The sequence below is a fragment of the Microcaecilia unicolor genome, chromosome 5 (genome assembly GCF_901765095.1).
Source record: "Microcaecilia unicolor chromosome 5, aMicUni1.1, whole genome shotgun sequence".
NCBI classification, from domain to species: domain Eukaryota; kingdom Metazoa; phylum Chordata; class Amphibia; order Gymnophiona; family Siphonopidae; genus Microcaecilia; species Microcaecilia unicolor.
In genome coordinates, this window is record NC_044035.1 from 94,080,814 (window position 1) to 94,101,096 (window position 20,283).

General features: G+C 42.9%; 1 protein-coding gene across 1 annotated transcript in view; it reads left to right on the top strand.

The window, feature by feature from the left end:
* BICC1 (BicC family RNA binding protein 1) overlaps nt 1-20,283 on the top strand; it is a 364,168-nt gene that overhangs the window by 303,782 nt on the left and 40,103 nt on the right. Inside the window, exons 12-14 of the mRNA XM_030203106.1 lie at nt 5,980-6,176; nt 11,140-11,281; nt 14,490-14,646. Coding sequence (XP_030058966.1) covers nt 5,980-6,176; nt 11,140-11,281; nt 14,490-14,646 — 496 coding nt within the window. The remainder of the gene's footprint in view (nt 1-5,979; nt 6,177-11,139; nt 11,282-14,489; nt 14,647-20,283) is intronic.

The window sequence follows — 20,283 nt, forward strand, 5'->3', positions numbered from 1 at the left end:
GACCCCACTGCTTTGCCGGATGTGAAAAGAGGGCTGGCATATCTAGCGGATTCCTTGTATGATTTGCTTTGGGCTTCAGCAAAACAGATATCCTTGGCAGCCGTCGCAAGGTGTTTGTTATGGCTCCATCACTGGGCAGCGGACTTAACATCCAAGCAGCACCTTGTAAAGCTGTTTTTCAAGGGCAAGCTGTTTGAAGAGGATCTCGGGAAGTTGGTTAAGGATTAGGGCGATTCAAAGTCTCAGCACTTGCCTGAGGACAAAGCTAAACCTTCCACTTGATTGGGTTTGACTTGTCCCCAGTTCCATGACATGCACCAGTATTGTCCATGGCGACCTATGTCTCAGCGGTTTCGCTTTCCCAATCAAAAGTCATTTTGGCTGATAAGCATAATTTGACCACCTCTAACTTACCTCCTCCACTTCTCATCCTTCTCAGTGATGGGGCACTGGGCCAATCCTTGACTCCAATTGGGGGGCGGCTTTCCCTGTTTCTCAAGGAGTGGTTCCGCATCATCACGGACCTGTGAGTCCTCAACATTATTCAAAATGGCAACAAGTTAGAATTGGCTGCTCCCATCACAGATTTTTTCTTGGAATACCCGTGTGGCAACTCTACCAATGACTCTGCGAAATTTACTGGAGCTGGGGCCATAGTTCCAGTTCCTCCGGAGGAACAGCGGTCAGGCCGTTACTCAATTTATTTTGTGGTGCCCAAAAAGAAGGGGGATGCCTTCCTGCCAGTGTTCAACATCAAGTGAGTCAATCAGGTTTTAAAGATGCGGCATTTTTGCATAGATACTCTGCATTGTGTTCTTTCAGTGGTGCAGCCCAGTGAGTTCCTCACCTCCTTGGACCTCAAGGAAGCGTACCTCCACATTACCATTTGGCCTCTGCATTGCAAGTTTCTTTGCTTTGCCGTTCTCAGACAGCATTTCCAATTTCAAGAGCTACCATTCGGGCTAGCCACGGCACCTCGTACCTTTTCCAAGGTCATGGTGGTAGTAGCTGCCTTCTTGCGCAAGCAAGGCATAGATCCATCCCTATCTGAACAACTGGCTTATTAGGTTGTCCTCTGCTCAGGAGAGCAGCCAGACCACCTCTCGGGTCATCTCGGTATTGCAATCATTGTGGTGGATTATCAACCTTCGCTAGAACCAACTGGTGCCAGTGCAAGGCTTGGAGTACTTGGGTATGAGATTTGACACAGATCGCAGCAGTGTTCTTGCCGGAACACTGGTGTGTCAAACAACAATGCAGATCAGGGCTGCTCTTCGAAGGCCATGTCGTCACGTTTGGAATTACGTTCAGACCCTTGGGTCAATGGCAGCGACTCTGGATGTCATTCCGTGGGCAAAGGCACATATGCATCTGTTGCAACAGTCTCCCCTGAGCTGCTGATCTCCGACTTCTCAACTTTACAATCTTCCACTCTGCAGGTTGGACTTCTGCTGCCACCACTCTATGCTTCGGTGGGCTGCAGCCATCCAGCAATGTGGTCTTCCGCTGGCGACTGCACAGTGAACGGTCATCATGATGGATGCGAGCCTCTCGGGATGGGGGGGCTCAATGTCTGGGTCAGGTGACTCAGGATCTCTGGTCTCCAGAGGAGTAGCCGTGGTCAAATCAATCGTCTAGAGCTTTGGGCACTTCATTTAGTTCTCTTAGTCTTTCTACCCGTGGTAGTGGACAAGCCATTAAGAGTTCTCTCCGACAACATGGTGGTGGTGGTGGCTTACATCAGTGAGCAAGGGACACTCGCAGTGCAGCCTTGGCAAACAAAACTCAGCTGCTTGTTCAGTAGGCAGAGACTCACCTGCAGCAGCTTTCTGCTGCGCATATTTCAGGAGTTCAGAATGTCCAGGCAGATTATCTCAGCAGGAATGCCTTGGACCAGGGGGAATGGGAGTTGGCAGAGTCGGTGTTTCGGCGGATCACCTGCAAGTGGGGACCGCCGGTCATGGATCTCATAGCGACTCGTTTCAATACTAAAGCCCCTCGGTTCTTCAGCAGAAGGAGGGAGTATGGGTCAGAGGATATTGATGTTCTTATCCAATCTTGGCCAGTGGATGTCCTCCTTTGTGTTCCTGCCATGGCCTATGATAGGCAGCATGCTCCACTGGATCCGGTACCACCCGGGGCTGGTAATACTCGTTGCTCTAGATTGGCCCCTTTGCCCATGGTATGCAGACTGGCAATTTCCAGCCTGCTAATTCAGGAACCAATTCAAGTAGAGGATCCCTCCAGCTTTAGTCTTATGGCTTGTCTCTTGAGCGGGCGTTGTGAATCCTAGAATCCTGGTGTGCAGATTGGGCAATTTCCCCTTTTCAGGCTTCTGGTCTATGGATTTTGGCCTTCCTGCAGGATGGTCTTACATGTGGACTTGCGTACAATTCTCTATGAGTACAGGTTGTGGCTTTGGCATGTTATAGAGGCTGCCTTCTGCATACTTCATTGACTTCACATCCGGCTGTTGTTTGTTTCTTGAAAGGGGTGAATCATCTTAAACCACTGTTGTGCCTGTAGCGGAATCTCAAATTGGTCTTGCTGGCTCTTCAGAGAGCCCCTTTCAAACGTTACACTGGGCTACTTTGAAAGATCTTAGTCTGAAAGCTGTTGTCCTCATCCCCATTACTTTATTTATTTATTTATTTATTTAGATTTTGCTCACACCTTTTTCAGTAGTAGCTCAAGCTGAGTTACATTCAGGTACACGATACTTCTCTGTCCCAGGAGGGCTCACAATCTTAAGTTTGTACCTGAGGCAATGGAGGATTAAGTGACTTGCCCAAGATCATAAGGAGAAGCAGTGGGATTTGAACCGGTCACCTCTGGATTTCAAGACCGGTGCTCTAACCACTAGGCCACTCCTCCACTTTGGCGCGCCCGGTGTCCAAACTCCAGTTGTTATGTTATGAGCCCTTCCTTTCTCCATTTTTCATTGGAAGGGCTTACAGTACACACCGTTCCCTCCTTTCTGGCTAAGGTGGGTTAAACCTTTTCATCTCAATCAGCCTTTATTCTTGTCTGCTTTTTAGAAGGAAGCATACCCTTGGGAATGTTCTTCCCTGCGTCTTCTGGATGTTCACAGGGTCCTTAAATATTTGGAAGCCACTGATTTCCACTGGTCAGACCACTTGTTCTTCTTGCGGGACCCCGCAAGGGAAAGGCAGCATCGAAGGCCATTATTGCTCACTGGGTCAAGGAAGCTATTGCGTCAGTTTATTTGTTGAAGGGTAAGCCTGTTCCGGTGCATTTTCGAGCACATTCTACTTGGGCTGTCATGTCTTCTTGGGCAGAGACACAGATGCTGCCACTAAGGGATGAGAAATTGTCTTGCATGATAATTTTCTTTCCTTTAGGCGCATCAGATGAATCCAGAGGACCATCCTTTCTATTGATTACTCCTGAATTTCTACCCGTTTTTCTGAGGTTTGCTGGTGGTGGTGGTGTTTCATTGTTGCTGTTGATTAAGGTATTCTACAATCCACTATTTCTGGGATAAGCAGTATAAAATATTTTGTACTTTCTTGGGATCTTGCCAGGTATTTGTGATCTGGATTGGCCACTGTTGGAAACAGGATGCTGGGCTTGATGGACCTTTGGTCTTTCCCACTATGGCAATACTTGTGTACTAATTTTGGCTATGTTCCCGTGGGGGAGGAGAAAGTTATTGTGTAATGTTCTCTTGCCTCTTCTGAGATTTCCTTCTACTTTGTTACTTGAATACAACCTGGACTAGGAGTCAGTAAACAGGCCCTCTTTAGTGTTGCAGCTTTCATGATGTTATCACAGGCTAGTTCGCAAGGCAACTGCTTACCACAGGTCCCTAAGTTTCATCACAGCAGGATGGTGCTGTGCATCAGATTTTTGCCTGAGGTTCTATCAGACTTCTTCTTAATAGGTCAGTCATTATAACATTTTTCCTGAGACCACATGCCAACAAAAGTGATGAGTGTTTCAATCTTGGATTATGAGAGGTGTAATCTATCTGAAATGGACTAAAGGTTTCAGAAAATCCACTCAGATTTGTTCAAAAATTTCCCCTACAAACTTATTAATATTTGAAAGAGGACATCTAATTTGGCAACAAATTTTATATCTTTTCATCTTTTCATTACACTTGAGCTGGACTCAACCTTAGAAGGGCAGAGCCAGTCCCTTGTGAAAATCTTTGCTGTAAGTGTGGCTTATTTAAGATCTTACTCTATTAAGAGGTTATATAGAACTGTGACATGGACTCCTTTTGCACATTATAAGTACATAAGTAATGCCATACTGGGAAAAGACCAAGGGTCCATCGAGCCCAGCATCCTGTCCATGACAGCGGCCCATCCAAGCCAAGGGCTTCTGGCAGCTTCCCAAACGTACAAACATTCTATACATGTTATTCCTGGAATTGTGGATTTTTCCCAAGTCCATTTAGTAGCGGTTTATGGACTTGTCCTTTAGGAAACCGTCCAACCCCTTTTTAAACTCTGCTAAGCTAGGAAACCGTCCAACCCCTTTTTAAACTCTGCTAAGCTAACCGCCTTCACCACGTTCTCCGGCAACGAATTCCAGAGTTTAATTACACGTTGGGTGAAGAAAACTTTTCTCTGATTTGTTTTAAATTTACTACACTGTAGTTTCATCGCATGCCCCCTAGTCCTAGTATTTTTGGAAAGCGTGAACAGACGCTTCACATCCACCTGTTCCAGTCCACTCATTATTTTATATACCTCTATCATGTCTCCCCTCAGCCGTCTCTTCTCCAAGCTGAATAGACCTAGCCTCCTTAATCTTTCTTCATAGGGAAGTCGTCCCATCCCCACTATCATTTTAGTCGCCCTTCTCTGCACCTTTTCCAATTCTACTATATCTTTCTTGAGATGCGGCGACCAGAATTGAACACAGTACTCAAGGTGCGGTCGCACCATGGAGCGATACAACGGCATTATAACATCCTCACACCTGTTTTCCATACCTTTCCTAATAATACCCAACATTCTATTCGCTTTCCTAGCCGCAGCAGCACACTGAGCAGAAGGTTTCAGTGTATTATCGACGACGACACCCAGATCCCTTTCTTGGTCCGTAACTCCTAATGTGGAACTTTGCATGACGTAGCTATAATTCGGGTTCTTTTTTCCCACATGCATCACCTTGCACTTGCTCACATTAAACGTCATCTGCCATTTAGCCGCCCAGTCTCCCAGTCTCGTAAGGTCCTCTTGTAATTTTTCACAATCCTGTCGCGATTTAACAACTTTGAATAACTTTGTGTCATCAGCAAATTTAATTACCTCGCTAGTTACTCCCAGACTATCAGAGTTCATCCAAGCCAGGGTTCTGTTCTAGAAATTCCATTCAGCTTTTTGTCTTTTTTTACACCAACACACCTGAGATTGCTGATGCCAAGTGCACAATAAAGTAATTGGCTAGCAGATTTCATCTCTTCACTTATGCCCAATTCTTGACTTCAGTCATCTAACAGAGGAAGCACTTAATAAGTCTTTGTAGGTGAGATGAGAAGGTATTGGGGAAGTAATACCAAGGGGGAAAAAACCCCTCATGAATAGCCTATAATTTGACAAACATTTTTCTTTGCTTTATATTAAAACATGTACTGCTGTTTTAACAGTTCCAGTTGTCATAGGCGCCAATTCTGTAAGTGCTTGAGCACCTCCCAGTATTAAACTCATTTTCTGTGTCGGGGACATTTGATTTTTGTTGAGTTGAGCACCCCTAGTCATTTTGGAAAGTTGGCTCGTGCCAATAAGAAGCTTAAAACAATTTGGACAACAGGGCTTGATTCTTTAGTTACTGTATTGAGTATCCTACTAGAAGATACATGCTTTGTATAGACTAATGCCATTAACTGTAGTACATGTTCTTTTCCATTCAAGAAATGCAAACCAATCCAAGCAAATGTGTCAGCTGAATGATAAAGTTTATGTACATTTCTAATTTCTATTCTTGTGCATGCTTCCATTGAAGGGTTTTCTGCCATACCGCATTTGATGATCCCATCTGCTGCTCAAGCCACTTTGACCAGTATTCTGCTCTCAGGAGTCCCTAATTATAGTCAGTCAACTCCATCTCCCCCTCCTGGTTTGACTGCTGTTGATGTTGGCATCAATGGTATTCAATCTGAAAGCAAAAAAGGCTCAATCTCTCTAAATGGCCATGTACAGGTAAGTCTCACATTGTCTTCTACCTATATTATCCATGACTTGGATCTTCACAGTTAACCAGAGCCAATTTTAATTACAGAAAGTAGTCTCATAGATACAGTATCAGTAAAAATTGTCATTTTTCTGTACAATTGAAGTTATTTTGTTCTTGATTTCTATTTTGAATAAAATCAATACTACTGCTATTTATCATTTTTGTAGCATTGGTAGGTGTATGTAGCACTGTATAGGTGCTTATAATGTAGTCGAGACTCTCAAATGAGAAATAAAGATGTTTCAGGAAATATATTACAGCACTTGCCACTAAATTTAATTTATAGCAGCCAGTGAATAGATATTAACCACCAGTGTGACCTTAAAAACATGAGCTATCCCCTGGCAAAAGACAAATTCCAGTGTCAGTCTGCCCGATATTTAAAACCGTTTAATCGGCCAGGAATGACTCGTGGCTGGTTAAATGGCACTTAACCAGCTATCTGGCAATATTCAGTAGGAGATAACCAGGTGTCTCCTGCTGAATATTGGCAGTTAGCATTTAGCTGATAACTGATATTCCGGAAGTTGCTAGCTAAGTTTGGTGCCCAAATTAGGCCGTCGAAATAGTTGGCCGCTGAATACCAGCTTGACCGGTTAAGTTGAAACTGATCAAAAAAACACCTGGATATTCAATGCTGGTCACCAGAAATGGCCCGGCATTCAATATCCAGGCTCAGTGCTGACCAAGGGAGTCAGCCCGGCTAAATCCTGCAGTCTGAATATTTTGCAGTGTGTTTAGCTTTAATGGATTATAGTATGAATGATTACTTGATACATGATGACTATTGTTTGCAAAGTTCAGGTTTTCCTTGTCCATATCAGATGTTCTCCAGAGACAAGTAGGATACAAAGTCCTCACAGATGTTCAATGTCACATCACCAGTGGAGTCAGGTGTGGGAAAAAGCTTGTCCAACTTATAAATTTTCTAGAAGCTTTTGAGAAGCCATGTCATGCATGTTTGTCTCTTCCTGCCTCAAGAATTTTACCCACTGAGCCAATTGGTCACGTCACATCACTAGTGTTCCTCAACAAAACTTTTATTTGTCTCAAGTTTGTGAATATTGTCATTGTGAGGTGTACAGTGTCCCTGGTACTTAAGATTTGTGGTCATTTTTAAGGTTGTATTTTTTTCATGATCACCCATTCAGGCCTTTTTTTTTTTCCAGGACTCTGGCTCCTTGGTCAGATCTAACTGTAATCAAGTTATTTTATTTCACAGCAGTTTTCTTTGGTGACATTTCCCAGAAAACAAATCCCCCAGTGGCTTTAAAAAGTACAAGTAGTGCAGCAAAATTGTATACGTTAAGGATACCCATACCTGGTGCTCAACCATGAACCTCAATGTAATTTGTTTTCACAGATGTCAGAGAGGTCTTTGTGGCTGTGAACAATAGTGAGAATGAATTTCTGACACTTGTAAGCATGGTCCATCAATGTTGGCATTGGAGGAATTTGTCTTGGGTAGTGGAGGTGCACTGGAGAGCATCGAACAGTCTTGACATTGAGCATCAATAGAGACAATCGTGATTGGACAACCTCTTAGTCCTGCTGAAGAGGAAGGATTCACCATATTCCGGAATGTTGAGGACCAATGATATTGAACATCAGGTGAAGGCTTAGATGCGTCAACATTGTCCAATTTCAGAGCATGATATTGGGAGCATAGTGGCACCAAGGTTATAGATGCTCTTGAAGCACCCCTGCCCAGAGGTCCATTTATCCTCTGTATGGGTGGGTTTGTGAGCCTCCAAACCAACAATACTCCCCAAGTGACTCAAGAGGACACTGCCTCTCCTACAAGTTTCACAATGCCTTTGACACCAACCGTTTTCAAGTTTACTACTACTACTTATCATTTCTAAAGCGCTACTAGACGTACGCAGCGCTGTAGCAGAAGATTGAGCAACTGGAGCTCATCCTTGCTCGATACAACATGGTGGCCTTGCCATCATCAGGGTTTGCATCATGAAATTCCGCATTGTCTAGAAAAACACTGACCACTAGATCTCAAAGGACCTCTGATTCCTCCCATTCCCCAGCAAGATTTCACTCTCCCCTAAACACACACACACACCCTTCCATCTTAGGCCAGCAGTTAAGTTGATCCTCCAATCCTCACCTCACATTGGTGCCCATTGCAGCTGCAGCAGCAAGAAGAATGTGCCTACACTTCAAAATGTTTCTGCATTTGCTGTTTCCCACAAGGCATGCTAGAAGTGAGGTGCTGCGGTGAGTGGTCCCAAAGAAGCCTCTCCTGGCTTAGCTCTGCCTGAGATGCAGCAGGAGGTGGCAGGGACATGCTGAAGGCAGTCCTAAAGCAGACTGTGTTCCAGCTTGGTTCTACCTGCACCTGCATGATGTTGCTGAATTTAAAAAAAAAAAGTAAGCTGGGCCAGTGATGTCAGGCTGGGGAGTTTGGTGCCCTTTGTCATTGGTACCCTGACCATGTTCCTCACCTCATGGTTAAGCTGGCCCTGCTCACCCATAAGAGAAGTCATCACAGCTCCATTTACTAATGGGCAAAGGGAAGGATTGTGAGAAAACACATGGTCTGGAACACCCTAGCAAACAAGCTTGAGTCATGTACTTCAACCAAATAATGATCCCTGGGCCAGGGCTGACACATGATGTTTTTGGAATTGGGGTGCCCCCTTGAAGGATCTATTTGTCATACCCCAATTCTGCTTCAAGGAAAAGACACCCAGCAGGCTAGCCTCAGACATCATCTTCCTGGATTGTGGAAAGAGTCTTCTGTACTCATGTTCTCTGATTCTGCTATTTTGAAATTCAGGCAGGATCAAGAACCATGGTTCTTATAGATCTTTCTTGACCAAGACAGGTGTTGATATCTGTTTTGGCATTTTCTATAAGAGAACCCATAAAACTGGGCAGTTCTCCAACAGTGATCAAGCAAGCTCAGACAACTCTCTTGTTTCACAGTGTTGAGTTTCTTGACCTTGCAGCTTGGATATTGAGAGGAGATAACCTTTACTCCCCTGAATCTGCCTGACAGTGCAACACAAGTAATACTGGCTTCAAGGAGAGAGTCCATTAGAAGGTCTTATAGCTCTAAATGGAAGAGGGTTACCATCTGGTGTGACAGAAAGGCCTTAGGTATCTTCTCATATACCACATAAAAGCTGCTTGAATAATGTTAGGCTACAGAGGAAATTGGAGGGTCATGGGATAGGAGGAAATGTCCTATTGTGGATTAAAAACTGGTTGAAGGATAGGAAACAGAGAGTGGGGTTAAATGGGCAGTATTCACAATGGAGAAGGGCAGTTAGTGGGGTTCCTCAGGGGTCTGTGCTAGGACCGCTGCTTTTTAACATATTTATAAATGATTTAGAGATGGGAGTAACTAGCAAGGTAATTAAATTTGCTGATGACACAAAGTTATTCAAAGTCGTTAACTCGTGACAGGATTGTGAAAAATTACAGAAGGACCTTACGAGACTGGGAGACTGGGCAGCTAAATGGCAGATGACGTTTAATGTGAGCAAGTGCAAGGTGATGCATGTGGGAAAAAAGAACCCGAATTATAGCTACGTCATGCAAGGTTCCACGTTAGGAGTTACGGACCAAGAAAGGGATCGGGGTGTCGTCATCGATAATGCACTGAAACCTTCTGTTCAGTGTGCTGCTGCGGCTAGGAAAGCGAATAGAATGTTGGGTATTATTAGGAAAGGTATGGAAAACAGATGTGAGGATGTTATAATGCCATTGTATCGCTCCATGGTGCGACCACACCTTGAGTACTGTGTTCAATTCTGGTCGCCGCATCTCAAGAAAGATATAGTAGAATTGGAAAAGGTGCAGCGAAGGGCGACTAAAATGATAGCGGGGATGGGACGACTTCCCTATGAAAGACTAAGGAGGCTAGGGCTTTTCAGCTTGGAGAAGAAACGGCTGAGGGGAGACATGATAGAGGTATATAAAATAATGAGTGGAGTGGAACAGGTGGATGTGAAGCGTCTGTTCACGCTTTCCAAAAATAGTAGGACTAGGGGGAATGCGATGAAACTACAGTGTAGTAAATTTAAAACAAATCGGAGAAAATATTTCTTCACCCAACGCATAATTAAACTCTGGAATTCGTTGTCGGAGAACGTGGTGAAGGCGGTTAGCTTAGCAGAGTTTAAAAAGGGGTTAGACGGGTTTCCTAAAGGACAAGTCCATAAACCACTACTAAATGGACTTGGGAAAAATCCACAATTCCAGGAATAACATGTATAGAATGTTTGTACGTTTGGGAAGCTTGCCAGGTGCCCTTGGCCTGGATTGGCTGCTGTCGTGGACAGGATGCTGGGCTCAATGGACCTTTGGTCTTTTCCCAGTGTGGCATTTCTTATGTACTTATATTTACTTAGATGTCTGCATCGGTAACCCACTTGAGATATCCTTTATGGAAGAAATTTGCAAATTAATGACATGGACATCTGTCTATACATTCCCATATCACTTTTGTATGGAAAATCAGCCTTTAGCTAGAGGTCAGAGAGTCCAATCTGTGAGGACATAGTGTCATTTGACCTAGGAGACAACCAGACTGAAGTGGTCCCTGTGGAACAACAGCAGTCGGGAAGTGATGAGCATGTGCAATGAGGCTTTTCAAAAACTTAGAACATTTGTAAATTGGAGAAGCTTTTTCCTACTTAGGCCTCTATCAGTGATAGTGCCCATCTATGAGGACTTATATCCTGCTGTCCATGGAGACTATTTGGCTGTATCTAAAGATCATTAATTAATTCTTGCCTGTCCTGCCACAGAAAACACATCTTGTTCTTCAGAATCCACATTTTAAAAGACTGATATGATCAAGCTTTTCTGTGTGTGCTTGTGGCTGTACTTCAATAGGTACATTTTTTTTAAAAATGGGAGCCTGTTTGTATTTAACAGGTGTGTGTGTGTTTGTAACCCTGACAGCCTGCAAACATCAAATATGGTACAATCTCAGCTTCATCTCTAGGAGAAAAAGTGTTGAGCACAAACCACACTGATCCTTCAAGACAGACTAATAGTCACAATTCTTCGGAACAAGTGACCTCTAAGTCTAATACTACAGAAGGTAACAATTATTTTTTTACATTTATGTAACCTACTAGCAATCATGGCCTTGGGTGAATTTCTTCAGAAAGGAGATTAATAAATCCCAATAAATAAGCAAGCGGTGGGTATTTGTGGAAGCATAAAAAGCTTGTCAAAGTTGAATAAATAAAACGGTTACTGTGTGTTAATTTATGCACAGGTCTACATGGGTAAAACAAGAGCAGGCCGGAAGCCATTGGCCACCTACTTAAATAAGAAATGCATTGTTTGCTAGTAAGGAAGACCTGGGTTTGATTTCCAGGACATGTTTGTTTGTTTTTTGCTTCCTGGCCAAGATAGGGCTTGAGGTGCTGCAGAGACAACATTCATAGAAACTGGCCTTGGAAACAAAGATACAAGGAGCCCTAGGATGTGAAATAGGGATAAGTCCTTCAGATGGTTATGAATGACGGTCCTGTTTGCAATTGAGCTGGAAACCCAAAGGAGCCGATAGAAGTGACCCTATATCAGCTGTATTTTGCCTCTTCCCCCCACCCAAAACAAAATAAATTTAAAAAAATTTAAAAAAGAATCTGCAATAAGTAGTAGTAATCCATCTTGTCTCAGTTAAATACTGTTATATTTGGCCAGCCCAATGGCTTAGTAGCAGTGTGTTGTGTGCTGCCATGCATAAAATCCTCTGATTGGAACAGTTCTCCACACCCTGAAAGCTGGGAATGCTGGAGGAGGGTGGGGAGGCAAGAAATTATTGTTAAGGGTGACGCTTGGTTACAGGACTTTGAGGCCAAGATACTGGGTTCTGGAAGCCCTGATGCACAGCTCCTGCCCCTAAGACCTTTGCTGCAATGACCAGATTTAGAACGGGGGGAGGGGTAGGCTCAATAAAACAGGGTAAAAATCCTTAGTCATGAATGAAGGCTCATGACTCTCTGAAAGATAAAGGAGAAGCCCCCCCCCCCCCCCCCAAAAGGAAACTTTATTGTTTTAATTTTTTTTTAATTCTTGAGGCAGCTCGTGGCAATATTCTCATTGCCAGGCAAAATAGTGGAAACTATTATAAAGAATATACAGAACACATACACAAACGTTTAATAGGACAGTCAGCGTGGGTTCAGCCAAGGGAAGTCTTGCCTCACCAATTTGCTTCATTTCTTTGAAGGCATGAATAAACATGTGGATAAAGATGAGCTGGTTGATGTAGTATATCTAGATTTTCAGAAAGCTTTTGATAAAGTCCCTCATGAGACTCCTGAGATAATTAGAGAGTCATGGGATAGGAGACAAGGTTTTGGTATGGATTAGGAACTGGTTATTCAACAGAAAACAGAGGGTAGGGTTAAATGGTCATTTGTCTCAATGGAGGAGGGTGAACAGTGGAGTTCCACAGGGATCTGTATTGGGACCGGTGCTATTTAACATGTTTATAAATGATATGGAAATTGGAATGATGAGTGAGGTGATTAAATTTGCAAAGGACACAAAACTTCAGGGTTGTTAAAACAAGAGTGGACTGTGAAATATTGCTGGAAGACCTTAGGAAATTGGAAGACTGGGCATACAAATGGCAGATGAAATTTAATGTTGACAAATGGCAAGGTGATGCACATTGAAAAGAATAATCTGAATCATAGTTACCAGATGCTAGGGTCCACCTTGGGGTTCAGCACTCAAGAAAAAGGTCTAGGTGTTGTCGTAGATAGTACACTTAAATTCTCTGCTCAGTATGTGGCAGCGGCCAAAAAACAAACAGGATAGGAATTATTAGGAAAGGGATGGTGAATAAGACCGAAAATATTATAATGTCTTTGTATCGCTCCATGGTGCGACCGCACCTTGAGTATTGCATTCAGTTCTGGTTGCCGTATCTCAAAAAAGATATAGCGGAATTAGAAAAGGTTCAAAGAAGAGCTACCAAAATGATGAAGGGGATGGAACTCATTAGAAATGATAAGTAGTAGTAGAAAGGCTAAAGAGGTTGGGACTCCTTAGGATGTAGAAGAGACAGATGAGAGATATGATTGAGGTCTATAAAATCCTGAGTGGTGTAGAACGAATAGAAGTAAGTCCATTTTTTTTTTACTCATTCCAAAAGTACAAAGACTAGGAAACAGGAACACTCATGGAAGTTACATGGAAATACTTTAAAAACAAATAGGAGGAAATATTTTTTCATTCAATGAATAGTTAAGCTCTGGAACTCTTTGCCGGAAGATATGGTAACAGCAGTTATTGTATCTTGGTTTTAAAAAGGTTTGGACAAGTTCCTGGAGGAAAAGTCCATAATCTGCTATTGAGACAGACATGAGGAAGCAACTGCTTGCCCCGGGATTGGTAGCATGGAATGTTGCTGCTAATTGGGTTTCTGCCAGGTACTTGTGAACTGGCTTGGCCACTGTTAGGAAAACAGGATACTGGGCTACACAGAGCATTGGTCTGACCCAGTATAGCTGTTCTTATGTTCTTAACATTAGCACAGGTTACCTCTAACAGAATAAATTGAATCATTGACTTGGTTCATGAAATAAATGTGTACAATACTGGGATAAAGATTTAAGGGAATTACAGAAGAGAAATTTTCAAGTATGATTGAAGTCTAATTTTAATTGACAGTGTTCTATACCTTTTGAAAATAGTTCAGAAAGTAAAGTTTTGTCTTATGTTCAAACTGATGTAATTTAAACCCATTTGCAGTTGAAAATAAAATTGTACCACCAATTCACCAGTCCCTAAAAAATGAACATATGTAATCTGGCGCGGAAGAGTGGTCTAATGGTTAGAGCAGTGGGATGACAACCAAGGAAGCTGGGGTCAGATTCCACTGTAGCTCCTTGTGATCTTGAGCAAGTCACATAAACCTTTATTTTCTCAAGTACAGACCTAGACCCCAAACCTCAAGAGACAAGAAAATATCTACTGCACCTGAATATAACTCACCTTGAGCAACTGGAAAGGTGTAGGTTACCAACAGCATTGCTTGTCCTCATAAAACCATTGTCGGTCATCAGCATCATATTTAGAGAATACATTTAGCCCACATGATTTTTACATTCTGGCATATTAAATGTTTGGTCCATGGCCGCCTGTCCAAGTTGTTTTACAAGAAGTGTGCTATAAAATGACATAAATCACTGGGGAAATAATTTGAGAATAATAAATAGAACAAAAGGAAAATATGTTTTCTTAATAATTTACTTTTGTGTGCTAATTACCAATGGTTGATACTGTAGGTTGCAATGATGCCTTTGTAGAAGTGGGCATGCCAAGAAGTCCTTCACATTCAGCAAATAGCAGTGAACTGAAGCAGATGATAGGTTCCACCAAGGTATCCTGCACTAAGAGACAAACGGTACAATTATTGCAAGGCACCAAGAACTCCCATTTACAGTACGTATGTCCTCAACTATCAGATTTACAATAATGCTTTTTGTACTCTTACAGTGATGCATTTATTTGTTTATAATATTGTAGGAGGGTGCAGTTTTGAGTGCCAAATAAAATGGGCTTTCTTACCTAGTTTTATATTGTGAAACAGGAAATCACAAAATAAAAGGTGAGATGTGAACTCCCTATTAATCATCGCCCCCCCCCCCCCCCCCCCACCACCTTTTTTTTTTTTTTTTTAATTAAGAGACTTCTGACTCCTACTACATTTCCACCTGTGGCTTAGTGGCTGTTGGTGTCATGATAGTGTGGAGTATGTCAGGATGGAGAGAGTGGGCATATGAGAAGGAAGACCAAACCACAGCTGGCATGGTTAAAACGTGAGGTGAAGGAAGCTATTGGAGCTGAAAAAAATCCTTCAGATAATGAAAAGGAATTGACTGAAAATAATAAGAAATAGCATAAGGAATGCTAAGCCAAATGCAAAGCACTGATAAGGAAGGCAAAGAGAGACTTTGAAAAAAAGATTGTGTTGGAGACAAAAACAGAAAGTAAAACATTTTTTTAGGTATATTAAAAGCAAGAAGCCAGCAAAAGAATTGGTTGGACTGCTAGATGACTGAGGGGTGAAAGGGGCAATCCGGGAAGACAAAGCCATAGCGGAGAAATGAAATGAATTTCTTTGCTTTGGTCTTCACCAAGAAAGATTTGGGTAAGATACCAGTACCAGAAAGCTGATGAGTCAGAGAAACTGAATGAAATCTCTATAAACCTGGAGGATGTAATGGTTCAATTTGACAAATTAAAGAGTATCAAATCTCCTGGACCTGATTGTATTTATCCCCAAGTACTGATAGAATTGAAAACATGTGGCTAAAGGTGAGCCGGTCGCTATTGTATATCTGGATTTTCAAAAGGCATTTGACAAAGTACCTCATAAAAGACTCCTGAGGAAATTGGAAAGTCATGGAATAGGAGGTAATGTCCTATTGTGGATTAAAAACTGGTTAAAAGATAGAAAACAGAGAGTAAGGTTAAATGGTCAATTTTCTTAATGGAGAAGGGTAGATAGTAGGGTTCCCCAGGGGTCTGTTCTGGGACCGCTGCTTTTTAACATATTTATAAATGATCTAGAGATGGGAGTAAGGTAATATTTGCTGATGACACAAAGCTATTCAAAGTTGTTAAATCGCAAGAGGATTGTGAAAAATTACAAGAGGACCTTTCGAGACTGGGAATCTAAATGGAAGATGACGTTTAATGTAAGCAAGTGCAAAGTGATGCATGTGGGAAAGAGGAATTATAGTTATGTAATGCAAAGTTCCACATTAGGAGTCACCGACCGGGAAAGGGATGTAGACATCATTGTTGATGAGACGTTGAAACCCTCTGCTCAGTGTGCAGCAGCTGCTAAGAAAGCAAATAGAATTTTAGGTGGTATTAGGAAAGGAATGGAAAACAAAAATGAGGACAATATAATTCCTTTGTATCAGTCCATGGTGCGACCGCACCTCGAATATTGTGTTCAATTCTGGTCACCGCATCTCAAAAAGATATAGTGGAATTAGAAAAGGTACAGGGAAGGGCAACAAAAATGATAAAGGGGATGGGATGACTTCCCTATAAGGATCTCAGTTGACAACACCCTCATCCTCCCTGTCTCATCCGCCTGCAACCTCGGAGTCACTTCGTCTCCTCCCTCTCTTTCTCTGCGCATATCCAGCAGACAGCCAAGACCTGTCGCTTCTTTCTCTTTAACATCAGCAAAATTCGCCCTTTCCTCTCTGAGCACACCACCCGAACTCTCATCCACGCTCTCATTACCTCTCACCTTGACTACTGCAACCTACTCCTCACTGGTCTCCCACTTAACCATCTATCCCCCCTTCAATCCGTTCAGAACTCTGCTGCATGTCTTATATTCCACCTGAACCGATATACTCATATCACCCCTCTCCTCAGGTCACTTCACTGGCTTCCGATCAGATACCGCATACAGTTCAAGCTGCTGCTTCTTACCTACAAATGCACTCAGTCTGCAGCCCCTCATTATCTCTCTACCCTCATCTCCCCTTACGTTTCCGCCCAAAACCTCCGCTCACAGGACAAATCCCTTCTCTCAGTACCCTTCTCCACCGCCGCCAGCTCCAGGCTCTGCCCTTTCTGCCTCGCCTCACCCTATGCTTTGAATAAACTTCCTGAGCCCTTACGCCAAGCCCCCTCCCTACCCATCTTCAAATCATTGCTCAAAGCCCACCTCTTCAATGTTGCTTTCGGCACCTAACCTTTATACCTTTCAGGAAATCTAGACTGCCCCAATTTGACTGCCCCTACATGACTCACTGTACATTTGTCCTTTAGATTGTAAGCTCTTTGAGCAGGGACTGTCCTTCTGTGTTAAAGTGTACAGCGCTGCGTAACCCTAGTAGCGCTTTAGAAATGTTAAGTAGTAGTAGAAAGGCTGAAGCAGCTAGGGCTCTTCTGCTTGGCTGAGGGGAGATATGATAGAGGTCTGTAAAATAATGAGTGGAGTGGAATGGGTAGACGTGAATCACTTTTTTACTCTTTCCAAAAATACTAGGGGGCACGCAATGAAGCTAGAAAGTAGTAAATTTAAAATGAATTGGAGAAAATATTTCTTCACGCAACGTGTAATTAAACTCTGGAATTTGTTGCCACAGAATGTAGTAAAAGCGGTTAGCTTAGTGGGGTTTGGACGGCTTCCTAAAGAAAAAGTCCATAGACCATTATTAAAATGGACTTGGGGAAAATCCACTGCTTATTTCTAGGATAAGCAGCATAAAATGTACTGTACTGTTTTGGGATCTTGCCAAGTACTTGTGACCTGGATTGGCCACTGTTGGAAACAGGATGCTGGGCTTCATGGACGTTCGGTCTGTCCGAGTATGGGAATACTTATGTACTTATGAGAAGGTAATGTGAATGAATGGATGGGGAGGTCCACTCTTTTCCATGTGTGCTCTCTATCCCATTCATCTATTCTACTACATTCCTCCTCCCCAGTCTCCACCTTAATTAACCACTACACCTTTGTTCACTGATGGGGCTTCACCTACTTGTTAGTAGTGCAACTTCTGTCCTCTGACAGCTTGTCTTCTCTGCTGGTGAAACCTAGACTTCCCACCAGCTGCATGACTTTGCTTTCCTTGCACCACGTTTAATTCCGGTGGTATGATTTGACATTTCTGCCAGCAGCACAATTCATGTTCTCTGTTGATGAGCAGAAAAGATGCCACACAAGTGAGTAATGACATCTGACAGTGCTGATATGCTTTCTGCGTGCTTAGAAAAGCCGAACGTCTTTCTGACCTTGTCTAGGAGTTCTTGCTCATCTTTCTCGTCTCTGTCACCCCTGCAGCTAACTCCCAGATGCATTTGAAGTGTTCTTTCTTCACAAATCACCCCTTGCCTTTCTTCTTAGTTTTCATTGTGTCTGTTTACGTTGCCTTATTCTCGGTTTACAAAATTCAGGGCTTTTGTTTTTTACCTTTCTCTCTCAAGCTTGTTTTACAGATAGAGGAAAGCTTTTATATAATTGCATATGCACATATACATGTGAAGTAATCATATGGAAAGTGTGTGCTTACTTCTATACAATCTATGTCAATGCATTACCAAGACAATTGGGAGGAGTGGTGGCGGAATTGCAACCTACCCATATATTCTAATTTATAAAATATACATGTATGTGCATAGAGTTATGTGCACACTTACATCTTTTTTTCAAGTAAGTATAAATTTGTGCATTATTTGTGTGCTTTTTGCGGCTGGTTCTGAGATTGCCTGTTTTCTAAATGCACATAAGCGTATATGTTGCCTTTTATAAATTAGAATAAACCCTTTTATTGACTTCTCACATAGCATCCTGTTATAAAATTACCTCAAGTGCTATCAATACTGGATCATTATCAGGCTCATTTTCGAAAGAGAAGAACGCCCATCTTTCGACACAAATCGGAAGATGGGCATCCTTCTCACAGGGTCGTCCAAATCGGTATAATCAAAAGCCGATTTTGCACGTCCCCAACTGCTTTCCATTGCAGGGTGGCCAAAGTTCAAGGGGGCATATCGGAGGTGTAGCGAAGGCGGGACTTGGGCGTGCCTAACACATGGACATCTTCAACCCATAATGGGAAAAAAGGGCGTCCCTGACAAGCACTTGGATGACTTTACCTGGTCCTGTTTTTCTTACGACCAAGGCACAAAAAGGTGGCCGAAATGACCAGATGACCACCGGAGAGAATCGGGGATGACCTCCCCTTACTCCCCCAGTGGTCAGTAACCCCCTCCCACCTTCAAAAAATATCTTTAAAAATATTTTGTGCCAGCCTCTATGCCAGCCTCAAATGTTATACTCGGGTCCATCACAGCAATATGCAGGTCCCTGGAGCAGTTTTAGTGGGTGCAGTGTACTTCAGGCAGGTGGACCCAGGCCCATCCCCCCCTACCTGTTACACTTGTGGTGGAAAATGGGAGCCCTCCAAAACCTACCAGAAACCCACTGTACCCACATCTAGGTGCCCCCCTTCACTCATAAGGGCTGTGGTAGTGGTGTACAGTTGGGGTAGTGGGTTTTGGGGGGGGGGGCTGGGGGGCTCAGCAGAGAAGGTAAGGGGAGCTATGTTCCTGGGAGCATTTTATGGAGTCCACTGCAGTGCCCCCTAGGGTGCCCGGTTGGTGTCCTGACATGTCAGGAGGATCAGTGCATTACGAATGCTGGCTCCTCCCATGACCAAAGGGCTTGCATTTGGTCGTTTCTGAGATGGGCGTCCTTAGTTTCCATTATTGCCGAAAATCAGAAACGATCAAGTCTAGGGACGACCATCTCTAAGGCCGACCTAAATTTCGCGATTTGGGCGTCCCCAACCGTATTATCGAAACGAAAGATGGATGTTATCTTGTTTCGATAATATGGGTTTTCTCGCCCCTCCATCGGGATGTTTTGCGAAGATGTCCTCAACAAAACTTTGAGCGTCCCTTTCGATTATGCCCCTCTTTGTCTGATTACCCTCCTTGTAGGAAGGTCTCTCAAAGACATGAAATCTAGAGCCAACGATGACAGAGCTGCATTCCTTCACTTTAGGCTCCCTGACAACATCGAATATCACAAAATGTCAGATAGATAGACAGACCTTCACTACAAGATTCAGGGATATACTAGCTCCTCATTGAGGGAGGAGAATAGTTGGAAGAGACACTGCTCAGGGGAGAATGCCTCTTCAAAAGGAAAACAAAAAAAACTTGATACACAGCAGTCTCATGTGTAGATTAAAACTATAGTACCAAAGTCATGTTCTCTTTGAGTTGAAGGATCTAAGGCAGAAGATGTTCTGCCTCACAGTTTGTTCGCACTTTTACATTGTTTTCTGTTACGCTGTAGACTTTGAACCCATTGGTCATCTCTAGGAACCTCTACTCCTTATGACCAGTCTACTATATTTCTTCCTCTAAGGCTGTGTTCTCTATCTTGGGACAGAAAACAAATCACACTTCTCTTTCAGCTTCATAGTCTTTTACCACGTAATTACTCAATACATTTCTTTAGTTAACAGTTGTTTACCTGAAGTGTTTACATGAGGACTTATGCATGCATTGAATCACTCCATATAGTATTTTGGT